At 45.2% G+C, this 12,160-nt stretch overlaps 3 protein-coding genes across 4 annotated transcripts; all 3 read right to left on the reverse strand.

Moving 5' to 3' along the window:
• Positions 1-257: 257 nt before the first annotated feature.
• Positions 258-2,464, reverse strand: LOC131139126 (stathmin-4-like). 2 transcript variants are annotated; one of them, XM_058088425.1, is made up of 5 exons: positions 2,402-2,464; positions 1,901-1,982; positions 1,112-1,207; positions 726-925; positions 258-662 (listed from the first exon to the last, which is right to left on the reverse strand). In XM_058088425.1, exons 2-5 carry the CDS (start codon positions 1,911-1,913, stop codon positions 543-545), a joined length of 429 nt encoding a protein of 142 aa, XP_057944408.1. In that variant the 5' UTR covers positions 1,914-1,982; positions 2,402-2,464; the 3' UTR covers positions 258-542. The 2 variants fall into 2 exon arrangements, with proteins under 2 accessions (XP_057944408.1, XP_057944407.1); XM_058088424.1 differs by having other exon boundaries at positions 258-925.
• A 931-nt stretch (positions 2,465-3,395) lies between these two features.
• gpn1 (GPN-loop GTPase 1) lies at positions 3,396-7,696 on the reverse strand. Its single transcript, XM_058088408.1, has 13 exons — positions 7,399-7,696; positions 6,821-6,914; positions 6,633-6,739; positions 6,476-6,513; positions 6,333-6,411; positions 6,111-6,205; positions 5,989-6,034; positions 5,512-5,658; positions 5,366-5,448; positions 4,810-4,849; positions 4,648-4,735; positions 3,670-3,777; positions 3,396-3,598 (listed from the first exon to the last, which is right to left on the reverse strand). The coding sequence occupies exons 1-13, from the start codon at positions 7,540-7,542 to the stop codon at positions 3,495-3,497; spliced, it is 1,173 nt and encodes a 390-aa protein (XP_057944391.1). The 5' UTR covers positions 7,543-7,696; the 3' UTR covers positions 3,396-3,494.
• Positions 7,697-8,321: 625 nt separating this feature from the next.
• il17a/f1 (interleukin 17a/f1) lies at positions 8,322-11,104 on the reverse strand. Its single transcript, XM_058088417.1, has 3 exons — positions 10,138-11,104; positions 9,772-9,938; positions 8,322-9,704 (listed from the first exon to the last, which is right to left on the reverse strand). The coding sequence occupies exons 1-3, from the start codon at positions 10,291-10,293 to the stop codon at positions 9,458-9,460; spliced, it is 570 nt and encodes a 189-aa protein (XP_057944400.1). The 5' UTR covers positions 10,294-11,104; the 3' UTR covers positions 8,322-9,457.
• Positions 11,105-12,160: the final 1,056 nt, after the last annotated feature.

The raw sequence follows: 12,160 nt of genomic DNA on the forward strand, positions 1-12,160 counted from the left end.
CGAGTAGAATAAGTATGTATGAATGTGCCACGCGCGCTACGTCGCGCCATATTGTACACGTCTCCCACGTGCTTTGGTAGTTTGGGAGGCTGGACACCAACGCGAAGCACAGAGCTGTCTGTGATTGGTTCCAGTCCAGGAAACCCCGCCCCCATGATTTATTTCACCTGATTGACAGCTAGCTTACCTGTTCCATTGCGCTTGTAGCGAAGCGAACACAGACAGACAGAACATCGACAACAAACACTTTGATGGCATCTTGACGTCTTTATTTCCACACAAAAGGGAAAATCTTTGCTGTCTCTTGCGTGTTTTCATGTCCCAACAGCGTCGACGCGCGCAGAAAAACCGTAGCCATGGAAACAAAGTTGATCAATGTCACGTGATCTGCAGCAGCTCTGCCGCGCTCTCAGAGCCTCGTGCTCCTTTCGAAGTCACATTCGAGACCGGACGTCGAAAGAGACGAGCCGATGAAATCCTTCACCCGGATGCTGACGAGACTTCACCCGGATGCTGACGAGACTTCACCCGGACGTCAGCCATCACCTCACCTCCTGCTGCTTCGTGTCCGGGCGACGTTCTCGGCTGAGAGCTTTGTGAGCGACGTCGCGCTCGTGCTGTCGTCTCTCTGCCAGGTGCTTCAGAAGCTCCGCCTCCTGACACTGGAAGGTAAAACGTGACGTCAGCGTCGTGTCAACCGTCACGGACGTCCGTTCGGCTCTGACCTTTCTCCTCTCGTGGGCGGCCTCGAGTTTCTGTTGGATCTCTTCCAGAGAGGCTTTGTGACGAGGGGGCGTGGTCGCCTTCGGCTCGCCGTTCAAGGTGGGCGGCTTCAGGATGACCTGGAAGGCGTGGCCGCTCGCACGCTTGTTCAGCTCCATGACCTCCATGTGGCGGATGTCGCCCAGGTTTAAGTCCACCACACCTGTCGAGACGTCAGACGAAACATCTTAACGTCACGTCACGTCACGTCACGCGAGGAAATAACGTCTTAACCTCTAGCCCGATTATTTGGACTTTTGAACTCATGTTCAACTTTCCCCGCCCATCGGACACAACAAGTACCCGAGAGGCCAAATGTGATCACGTGACCGAGGAGCCGTCAACCGACCTTCCTTTTTGGCAGACATGGCGTCGCGTGGCTTCTGGAAGATGCAGGAGCACAAGAAGGACACCAGGGGGAGCTCTCGCAGCTTCTCTCGATGGGCTGAAGAGACAAACCATACAGTAAATACTTCAATATTCATTACAAAATACTGTTAAAGTCATAATATAGTCAATAATAATATTACAGTAATATTACATATCATACAGATATTAATAACATTGATATCAATCAAATATTAATTGTGAACATCGTTATTGATAGTAATAAAATAATATATTGCATTTTTACATCTTGATATAAATATAAATGTGATTGTTACTATTAATATATGTATGTATAAATCATACCATTAATAGCAACAATATTAACAACAAAACTAATAAAATAGTAATAATAATATTAAAATGTAATATACACAGTAATATTAACATTACATGTAATATAACAATAATAATGATAAAGTATTAATTAATTATAAGTATTGATAATAAATTAACGGAACTGATATTCATATTTAAATGTATGTATAATATGTTAATACCAAAATGAATAACACTATTAACGTTATACTGATATAACCATTGATATTTACACTATCATTCACATAATATATTTATATATTAATAAGATAAACATATTTGAATGCAATTTGTATTTATAGAGTTCAAATACGGTTGTTAATTTGTAATAATGCTGTCAACGACAACGACAATAAAACAGTGCTTATGATAATAAGAATAAAAATAGTAAGTGCCAACAAGAAGTCAAAGTCGTGAGTGAGAAGAAAAGCACCTGCTGACGTCATGGCCTTGCTGCTGGGGAAGACTTTGTGAAGTCAGCCAGACGGCAATCAGGGAATAGTGTTCCCGACAGTCTAAACAGAGGGTCAGAATGTCAATCAATTAGTCACATGTGGCGAGAACATAACATAACATAACATAATATTACCATAACATAACATAACATGACCATAACATAACATGACCATAACATAACATGCAATGGAAGTCAGCTAATTAGCTTGAAGGGCTTCATCTGCTGGATCAGCTTCCTAACGAGCCTTTGGTGTCCAAGGAAGAACATTTAAACGTATTACGTATTTTTCATGAAAAACTACTTCTTATCTTGTGTCTGCTGTCTGTGACATCATCGTTATTATTCCTTGTGTTTCTGAGCTATGATGTCATTTTTGTCTTTGTGCTTTTTGCCGCCCAATTTGAAGACCAAGAAAGAAGAAAAAGGAAGCAAAGACAAAGTAGAGAAATATAAGAGAAATAAAAGATAATCACTCACCAGTTTGATGTTGCTGTTCACGCTGAAGATGTGCAGCATCCTCCGCAGCATCAGCACCACACGGCAGCTGCTGCATGACATCACTTTGGAGCTTTCTGATTGGCCGAGGAGGCGGTGGGTTCTTATTGGTCACGCTAAAGGGGGCCAGGGGGGCGCTGTGGGTGTTCCTCGTGAAGGAAAAGAAGCCACTTATCACACCGATCATTTTTTTATCATTAATGAAAGTAATTATAACATTGTCTTATTATTAACATTCGTTCTTGTTATGACTTTATTCATCTGGTTTACAGAATCTGTCATGATGCGCTGCAGCGTCTTCTACAGACTAACGTGTGTGTGTGTGTGTGTGTGTGTGTGTGTCAGAGAGCAGGGGAAAGGAACCCTCACTCTTCACTGGTGATGTCATGATCAGCCAATCAGGGCGGACTATACAGCTTTGTTGTTTCTCTTCAACGAGACGTTGAGTCTGTGGCAGCTGACTGTCGTTTTGCCTCAGGGTGCGTGAACGTGTTACATCACCACAGCAGAAAGCCTTCAAAACAATCATAAATCATACAATGAAATAAAGTCTGCTCTAAAAAAAAAAAAAGACTGTGGTTGGCGTGTGGCCTTCCTATTGGATGAGAATGGAAGCGATGGCGATGGCGAATCACACTGATGACTCTAGGAGGTTATGACTTCATGTATGAATATAGAGACAATTTAGGACTGATTAGTGACTCACGGGGCCTACAGCATATAAATGTATTATTGATGTGATGTATTAATGCCAATGTATGAGTAATTAGTATGGAAGCGTGATTGGTCCATACTGGAATCAAACTGGGGCGGCCAACAACACATTTATTGTGTTACTTTGACAACAAGACTGTGGAACAAATGGAAGATAATGAAATAATTTAAAAGGCATTATTGTTTGTGGAAAAGGAACCTTGTGCAAGATGACCCCCCCCTCCCCCCCCCGTGAGCAAATACGACAAATAACATAGGAAAGAATATTGGCTTTATTTGCAGGCTCACTTGGCTTTATAAAAGTCACCAGCTTGCCCATCAGGAAACACTAACTGGTTTGAGTCCCACTGATGCGACTCGTTCAGCTTTCTGGCAACCCACACTTGCGGTTTCGGACCTGAACCACCTCCCTCCGCTCCTGCAGGAAGTTCCCAAAGGCGTTCTTCTCTTTGCTCTCCTCCGCTTCTGAAGACAAAAACCAAAAGGCGTTATCTTCAGCCTTCACTGGATGCTCATCAGACGTCACTGAAGCTCACGGCTGTGGTCAATGTCGTCCGTGTCACTGTCCATGCCGTTGTCGTCGTCGGAGTCACGGGCGCCGCGGGTCATAATGAGGTCACTGGGTCCGGCCACCTCGACTTTTTCTGTGGATCACAACATGATCATCGATCACAACATGATCACCGATCACAACACGATCATTGATCAACACGATCATTGATCACCATGATCACCATGATCACCATGATCATTGATCAACATGATCACCATGATCATTGATCAACATGATCATTGATCAACATGATCAACATGATCACCATGATCACCATGATCACCATGATCACCATGATCATTGATCACCATGATCATTGATCACCATGATCATTGATCACCATGATCAATGATCACCATGATCACCATGATCACCATGATCATTGATCACCATGATCATTGATCACCATGATCATTGATCACCATGATCATTGATCACCATGATCATTGATCACCATGATCAATGATCACCATGATCAATGATCAACATGATCATTGATCAACATGATCAATGATCAACATGATCATTGATCACCATGATCATTGATCACCATGATCAATGATCACCATGATCACCATGATCACCATGATCATTGATCACCATGATCATTGATCACCATGATCATTGATCACCATGATCATTGATCACCATGATCATTGATCACCATGATCAATGATCACCATGATCAATGATCAACATGATCATTGATCAACATGATCAATGATCAACATGATCATTGATCAACATGATCATTGATCAACATGATCAGTGATCAACATGATCATTGATCAACATGATCAGTGATCAACATGATCATTGATCACCATGATCATTGATCACCATGATCATTGATCACCATGATCATTGATCACCATGATCTGGGATTGGCATCGCAATCCCCCCAAAAGTCCCCCCATAAAAAACCGGCGTCTTGGTCAAATATGAAGAAAGATGAAGTGACCTGAAACGGACGTCGACATGTCCACGGCACCGAGATCCTTCCGCAGTCTCTCCAGCTGCTCTTGCTGCTTCTGACTCTGAGCGTCCATCTTTAGGGCAAAGGTCATCACCAGGTAAGCTTGAGGGGGGATTGATGAGGGAAGACCACCGTCCAGCAACTCACCAGTTGTCTGCGAAGTCTTTCATATTCTGGTCGATAATCCCTGAGGAACCAAAAGATGTTTCAGAAGGGGGGGGGGGGGGGGGGGGGGGGGGGAGATAACCACGTACCTTAGCGTTCCACACAAATACAGTTTGGGTATTGAGACTGCCAAATAACCTGCCATGGGGCTAAAGTTGCTAAACCTCCAGCCAACGGTCATTTGCCATTGTTTTATACACGGAAACCTACAATTAGGATGGATGGATGGATGGATGGATGGATGGATGGATGATAGAGAGTTGATAGAGATAGATGGAGAGATAATTCATCTCCAAGAGAAATCCACATGTTTTGTCTGAACTGGATTTGCATTATTTCCTGATGGGAACAAATTGCCTTGGTATTGGTCTAACCTTGTGGCACCAAAACGGAGGAGCCACTGCTTCTGGTATGGCTGTGGTGAACCACCCAAACATGAACACTAACGCCCCCTGCTGTACAAATGAAAGCAGGACTACAGGAATAAATCATCAGAAGAAAATAAAGGACCAAGAATCAGACTACGGCCTGTCCTCACCTGTCGTACTCCTCAGCAGCATCCCGCACCTTCACCAGGAACTCGTCCAATCCGTTTCCTGTCACCGAGGACACGCCCACTACCTGCGGAAGCAAGATGGCCATGAGACGTTGGCCTTCACGGGTCTGGGTTGTTGTCCGCCTTACCCTCAGGTTGGAGTAGAACTCATCCAGGACCAGGCTCATGGACCGGGTTAGGTTGCTCACATACGACGTCTCCTGGTTTAGAGCGTCCTGGAAAACCTCAAAGTCCTGCATCCACTCCACCGCAAAGCTGTGCTCGATGATGTCAGTCTGCACAAAGTACACACACACACACACACACACACACACACACACACACACACACACACGGACCCCACTAAACTACCATACTTAAGTGACTCCTTATTGATAAGTTGGATATTATTGTAGTTAAGAATATAGAAAACCTGCTGAAGACACTAAATGTGGTTTCCCATTCTTAGAGACCTCTAGGCATGAAATAACACCCCTATAGTCTCTACCCGCCCACACGCACAGAGAGGCGCTGAAACAAGCATGTCAAGCGTCCGACCAATCAAATGTTCCTCTGCCGGCCCACCCACGTCCTCGTTTGCCCGTTTCCATGGAAACGTTACTCACCTTGTTCATGGCTACAATAAAAGGCAGCTTGGTCTTGTACAGGATACTGAAAGAATACCAACAAGAAAGGTCACAAGCGCACATCGCCACGGCAACAGAAGGCAACGTGCACCTGCTCGTACCTGCAAGCGTACAACATGTTGGACATGAAGGTGACGGGATTGACGCTGCGGGACGTGTCCATGACGTAGACCACCACGCAGGGGAAGGACGACGCCTGAGATAGACGCCATGCTACGCGTTAGCACGCCGTGCTACGCGTTAGCACGCCGTGCTACGCGTTAGCACGCCGTGCTACGCGTTAGCACAACACCCAGCACCACCCAGTCAGGCTAGCCACGCACCAGAGCTTCCGTGATAATGGTTCCAGACGCCGACCACGTGAAGACTTCGATCTGACCCGGGGTGTCGATGAGCACGTACCTGCCGAGGCGACACGGGGCGGTCAATATTTACGTTATTTTCATACGCCCAAACATCTACTGACCGGTGATCGTGCTGCTTCTTCTCCAGGAACCGCATCACCTAAAGAACACACACGTGTATTCTACATATGTGAATACATGTATACATGTATGATCTCTATCCTTTCATACAGCAACCCTCTACAGGTCAGAGGTCAGAGGTCATCCATCATCACTCACCTGATCAAAGCGAGTAGCAAACAGGTTGAGCGAGGTCACGATGCCGCCATTGGGCCCCAGGCCGTACTGCTTCATCACCTCCTTGTAGTTCACCGTGTCTCGGATGTCTGGCGAGACAAACGTCCAGGTCAGAGGTCAACGGTGCATCTCGTACACGCGTGACGTCGGCGCCTCTTGCCGCACCTTACCGATGTTTGGAGGGAAGGGGATCTCGTGGACGGCGGGGTCCAGGTTGATGAGGTACGGAGGACTTTTGACAGCGTAAAGATGAGCCGTCAACCTCTGTTGGAGTCAACATGGCGGCTGTCAGACAAGCACACGCTCTGGACAATCAATTAGGAACACCCTTCGTATTTCACGAACGTGCGGACCGGAACTTGCGTCATTCTGAGCATTTAGAAAACGTCAGAAAGAAATAAATAAGTAAATAAAGTGGAAATGCAAGAAATGTTACTGTGGGCTGACCTCAACAAGGGTGGGATCTATGTACGTTTGGGTCCGGTCTACCAGGACCACATGAAACCGGAACACCATCCAAGTCCCAAAGGTTCTCTATGGACCTTCAGCACATCGTCCCGTCTACTTGGAACACGACGCTCCAAAGCATGAAAGAGGCCGGTGCCGCCATTAAGACCTCAATTCAACCTTGGACAAGCTTGTGAAAATACATTTTTATTTTTTATTTTAGCTCTTTCCACGGAACTTTCATCGTGTTGGGCGGTTTGCTCTTGGTGGTAAACAACGACAAACACGTGGAATGGATGACCTGAACAAAGGTTGTCTTTCCGGATCCGGCCATGCCGAGAACGATCAAACACACTGCTTTCTTCTCACGTGCAGCCTTCTCGTCCTCCCGAGGGGCCGCCATCATGTCCCCGCACGGAGCAACGCTCGGCTGCGCCTCCGCCATCTTTCTCTTTCTCTTCTTCTTCTTCTTCTATTACTGCCGATGGCTTCTTCTTCGGCTCACCCTCGTGTACATTAGCGCCACCTCCCGAGAAGGAAGTCGATACAAACTACAGTTAGTTAGGCTACCCGGTCTCCGGACGCTCGGAGGCTCCTCCCCCAACCCGGAACCAGCTTTGTGAATTCGGATGGCCACGCCTTCCTCATACTTCCGGGCTGTGTCACGTGGTCTCATGTTTACCCCGGCGTCCTTCCAGAATGACGTTTGACGTTTGTTCTCGTAATATTACTTTTAATATAACTTTTTTCTCGTACGTTCACATATTTTTTTCTCCCATGTTTATTTTGGTAATATTCAAACTTTTTTTCTCGTAAGTTTACAATTTTTTTCTCCTACGCTGACGACTTTATTCTAGTAAACTTACTACTTTTTTCTCATAGGTTTAACATTTTTCTCATAAGTTTACGACTTTATTCCAGTAATATTACAACTTTTTTATTGTAAAATTACTAATGTTTTGTCATACGTTTACAACTTTTAGTAATATAAAAACAATTTGTTTTCATAAATTTACAGATTTTTCTCCTACATTTCCAACTTTATTCTAGTAATATTACAACTTTTTTCTGGTAAGTTTGTGACTTTATTCTAGTAATATTAAAACTTTTTTTCTCATAAATTTGTGGATTTTTTTCTCCTACATTTATGACTTTATTCTAGTAATGTTACAACTTTTTTATTGTAAGTTTGCGACTTTATTCTAGTAATATTACAACTTTTTTCTCATAAATTTATGGGGTTTTTTCTCCTATGTTTATGACTTTATTGTAGTAATATTTCTCATAAGTTTACGACTTTATTCTAGTAATATTTCTCATAAGTTTACGACTTTATTCTAGTAATATTACTTGTACTAATCTTCTACTACTTATTCTACGACTACTACTACTAGTAGTAGTCATAGGCTAGTATTAGCCTGCTTATTGGCTTGCTTATTAGCCTGCATTTGCCCTATTATATGAAATTTGTCAGATTTTTTTTGTAAAAAAAAATCAATAAAATATATCAAATTATTTAGGGGGCATTTTTATAAATTAAATTTAAGTAGAAAAACATCAAAAATGGCAAACTCAGTCATTTTGAAAGAGTGAAGTCAAAAAGTCCTAATTGTACGGGAAAATTAAAAATGAAAGCTGTTATTTTTCTTTGTAATATTATGAAAAGCAAAGCAATGAATAAAGTTGTCATTTTTGGTTACGCAGGAACTTAAGAGAATAAAGTCATGATTACCAAAATAAAATGTACAAGAAGAAAGTTGACAATGTAATGCTAATAAAGTCCAAATATTGTATCATATTGTAATGAGAACAAAAGATGATGAGTGAGTGTCGGTTTTAAAATGTCTGCTTTCGTGGACGACTAAGGAAATTTAACCAAGTTGGAGTCGGAGGATATTTACATTTTCAAACCAGAAAACCATGAACGAATTAGAAATTAGAGAGGAATTGGATGTTGCGGCTCAACCAAAAATGGAACCGAGAGTCAAGATGGACCCACTTTTCACCGAGTCAGCAAACCATTCTGCACAGTCATGCTCCAATGTCGTTGTCCATCTTGTATAACGACAATAAAGGCCAATACAGGCCAATACAGGCCAATAAAGGCCAATACAGGCCAATACAGGACAATACAGGCCAATAAAGGACAATAAAGGCCATTCCATTCCATTCCATGCTCCAGATGTGTTTAATGAGACGAGCCCACAGACAGGAAGTAGTGGAATAGCATAAATAAGAGGAGGCTAATTAGCTGATGATGATGATGATGTGGCTCTACAGACGTGAAATAAATTAAATGACCCTGACCTACTTGGAGGGGGGGCGTGAATGGTGTGGGGGGGGGGGGGGGTACATGTCAATCACTGTCCTTGCCGTCGGACAGGGTCGCGCACGCAAGTACACCCCACAGCGATGAGGCGGGGCTCCAAGCGGTAGTGGTACCCCGGCTCCTTGCCCCCGGACTTGAGGCGGTGCAGGAGCAGAACCTGGTGCAGGATGGGGGCCGACTTGAGCGTCAGGTCCTCCACGCCATCGGAGTCCAGGCAGCCTCGCAGAAGGCAGCGGGCCTCGGACACGGGTGGGAACACCGAGACGTCGTGGGAGTCGCTTGAGGAGACGAGACAATCAACTGAGTGCTTGGTTACCGTGGCAACCAGCGTGTGAACACCCCTACTTGTAAGTCCACGGCGATATGGAGTCGTTGTGCAGCGGCCGGAACGGTCGGGAAGGAACCAAGACGTTGGGGTTGAGCTGCACGGGGACCGTTTCTATGGCTGGACCGGAGGACCTCCTGGCTGTCTTTGCTGGGGTCGCCGTCGCCGTCGCCGACATCAACATCACCTGGAGACATCACATGACTGACGGGACCATCCCACGGGTGATATCACACATTACACTAGAATTCTTTCCATGGACAAAACCGTCACGGCAGCGGTGGAAAAAGTTCGGACACCCCTGAGATGTTCAAAGACGACGAGAACATCAGGAAAAGACATGTTTAAAGACGTGAGCTAGCCGTCGTTGCCGCTTGAGGTCTTACCATCGCGATGGCGGCGTTTAGCAACCAAAGCATCCTACTCGCTTCTTTCGATCTTCGCAGTCGCACTTCGGAGGTGCTCTCAGCTTCAAGTTGTGTGATTGACAAGCGATGGCATCCCTCAGGGTCCTTTATCCTGCTCGCTGCTGCTGATGTCATGTTTGATCCTCCTCGTTTAACCACAGCGGCCGTCAGCACGACAAAGCTCCACTTTCTTAGATGTGATGATTCTAGGTCACCCAGGGGGTTTTCTCGTCATGTTCACCGTGGCGGTTCTTCATCAAAGGCGGCGGCGCTTCCTGTTCGGGTGCTGTTGAGCCAGGCACCGACTGATCTGGTCTTCACTGGCACGGATGAAAGCGTTTCATTGACCTTTTCATTGACCTTTTAGGCTTCCTCTTCTGACGTCACCATGCCAGTCTTTCTCTCTCTCCCCTGTAGTGGGCGCACCTTCACCCGCGGGGTCAGCCCATGAAGCCTAGGTCTGGCAATGACCTTTAGATGACCTTTAGATGCAGCCATGGCGGGTTCTCCTCCGGTCTTTGTTGGCTGCTGACGTCTCATCATGGCTTGCTAGCTAATAGGAGGCTAACGAGGAAGGACCATAAAAAACAAACATGCGGACTCGCCAGTGTATTAATAACATGACATTAGGCGCCATATTGTACAGTATGCAAATGGAGGATGCACGCAAACCGACGCCAAATTGTGGCCGAAATTTGACTAACATGCTAACTTTGGCGGACGCTAGCCGAGGTTCCACTGCATTTAGAAACCGAAGAAGCTAAGAGAAGCAAAAGGACGGCCTTGGCCGATTTGCCAAAATCATGGCCAAACATGTTGCTAGTCAAGCTAATGGCCAAACATGTTGCTAGTCAAGCTAGTGGCCAAACATGTTGCTAGTCAAGCTAGTGGCCAAACATGTTGCTAGTCAAGCTAGTGGCCAAACATGTTGCTAGTCAAGCTAGTGGCCAAACATGTTGCTAGTCAAGCTAGTGGCCAAACATGTTGCTAGTCAAGCTAGTGGCCAAACATGTTGCTAGTCAAGCTAGTGGCCAAACATGTTGCTAGTCAAGCTAGTGGCCAAACATGTTGCTAGTCAAGCTAGTGGCCAAACATGTTGCTAGTCAAGCTAGTGGCCAAACATGTTGCTAGTCAAGCTAGTGGCCAAACATGTTGCTAGTCAAGCTAGTGGCCAAACATGTTGCTAGTCAAGCTAGTGGCCAAACATGTTGCTAGTCAAGCTAGTGCCCAAACATGTTGCTAGTCAAGCTAGTGCCCAAACATGTTGCTAGTCAAGCTAGTGGCCAAACATGTTGCTAGTCAAGCTAGTGGCCAAACATGTTGCTAGTCAAGCTAGTGGCCAAACATGTTGCTAGTCAAGCTAGTGGCCAAACATGTTGCTAGTCAAGCTAGTGGCCAAACATGTTGCTAGTCAAGCTAGTGGCCAAACATGTTGCTAGTCAAGCTAATGGCCAAACATGTTGCTAGTCAAGCTAGTGGCCAAACATGTTGCTAGTCAAGCTAGTGGCCAAACATGTTGCTAGTCAAGCTAGTGGCCAAACATGTTGCTAGTCAAGCTAATGGCCAAACATGTTGCTAGTCAAGCTAATGGCCAAACATGTTGCTAGTCAAGCTAATGGCCAAACATGTTGCTAGTCAAGCTAATGGCCAAACATGTTGCTAGTCAAGCTAATGGCCAAACATGTTGCTAGTCAAGCTAGTGGCCAAACATGTTGCTAGTCAAGCTAGTGGCCAAACATGTTGCTAGTCAAGCTAATGGCCAAACATGTTGCTAGTCAAGCTAATGGCCAAACATGTTGCTAGTCAAGCTAATGGCCAAACATCTTGCTAGTCAAGCTAGTCGGTCTTTAGGAGCGTGTTTTTATCATCAGGTACGAGTGCAAAATATCCCACCATGGGGCCAAGAAAGTTGGGGGGGGGGGGGGGGGGGCACGACTGAATTTGAACATCAAGTTCCATCCAGTCGTCATTTCTAAAGATTTCATGGTTTTCTGCATGTCAA

This window comes from Doryrhamphus excisus, chromosome 12 (genome assembly GCF_030265055.1).
Source record: "Doryrhamphus excisus isolate RoL2022-K1 chromosome 12, RoL_Dexc_1.0, whole genome shotgun sequence".
NCBI lineage: Eukaryota > Metazoa > Chordata > Actinopteri > Syngnathiformes > Syngnathidae > Doryrhamphus > Doryrhamphus excisus.

Bases quoted from the DNA above. Each gene is read 5' to 3' on its own strand.
- LOC131139126 (XM_058088424.1), bottom strand. The intron at 926-1,111 runs GTCGGTTGACGG...ACGTCTCGACAG, and splicing joins CATGTCTGCCAAAAAGGAAG to GTGTGGTGGACTTAAACCTG.
- gpn1 (XM_058088408.1), bottom strand. From the start codon at position 7,542: ATGGCGGAGGCGCAGCCGAGCGTTGCTCCGTGCGGGGACATGATGGCG. The intron at 6,740-6,820 runs GTAAGGTGCGGC...TTGTCTCGCCAG, and splicing joins CCCCTTCCCTCCAAACATCG to ACATCCGAGACACGGTGAAC. The intron at 6,035-6,110 runs GTACGAGCAGGT...GTATTCTTTCAG, and splicing joins AACATGTTGTACGCTTGCAG to TATCCTGTACAAGACCAAGC.
- il17a/f1 (XM_058088417.1), bottom strand. From the start codon at position 10,293: ATGACATCAGCAGCAGCGAGCAGGATAAAGGACCCTGAGGGATGCCAT. The intron at 9,939-10,137 runs GTAAGACCTCAA...TGATGTCTCCAG, and splicing joins TAAACGCCGCCATCGCGATG to GTGATGTTGATGTCGGCGAC. The intron at 9,705-9,771 runs GTAGGGGTGTTC...CGTCTCCTCAAG, and splicing joins ATATCGCCGTGGACTTACAA to CGACTCCCACGACGTCTCGG.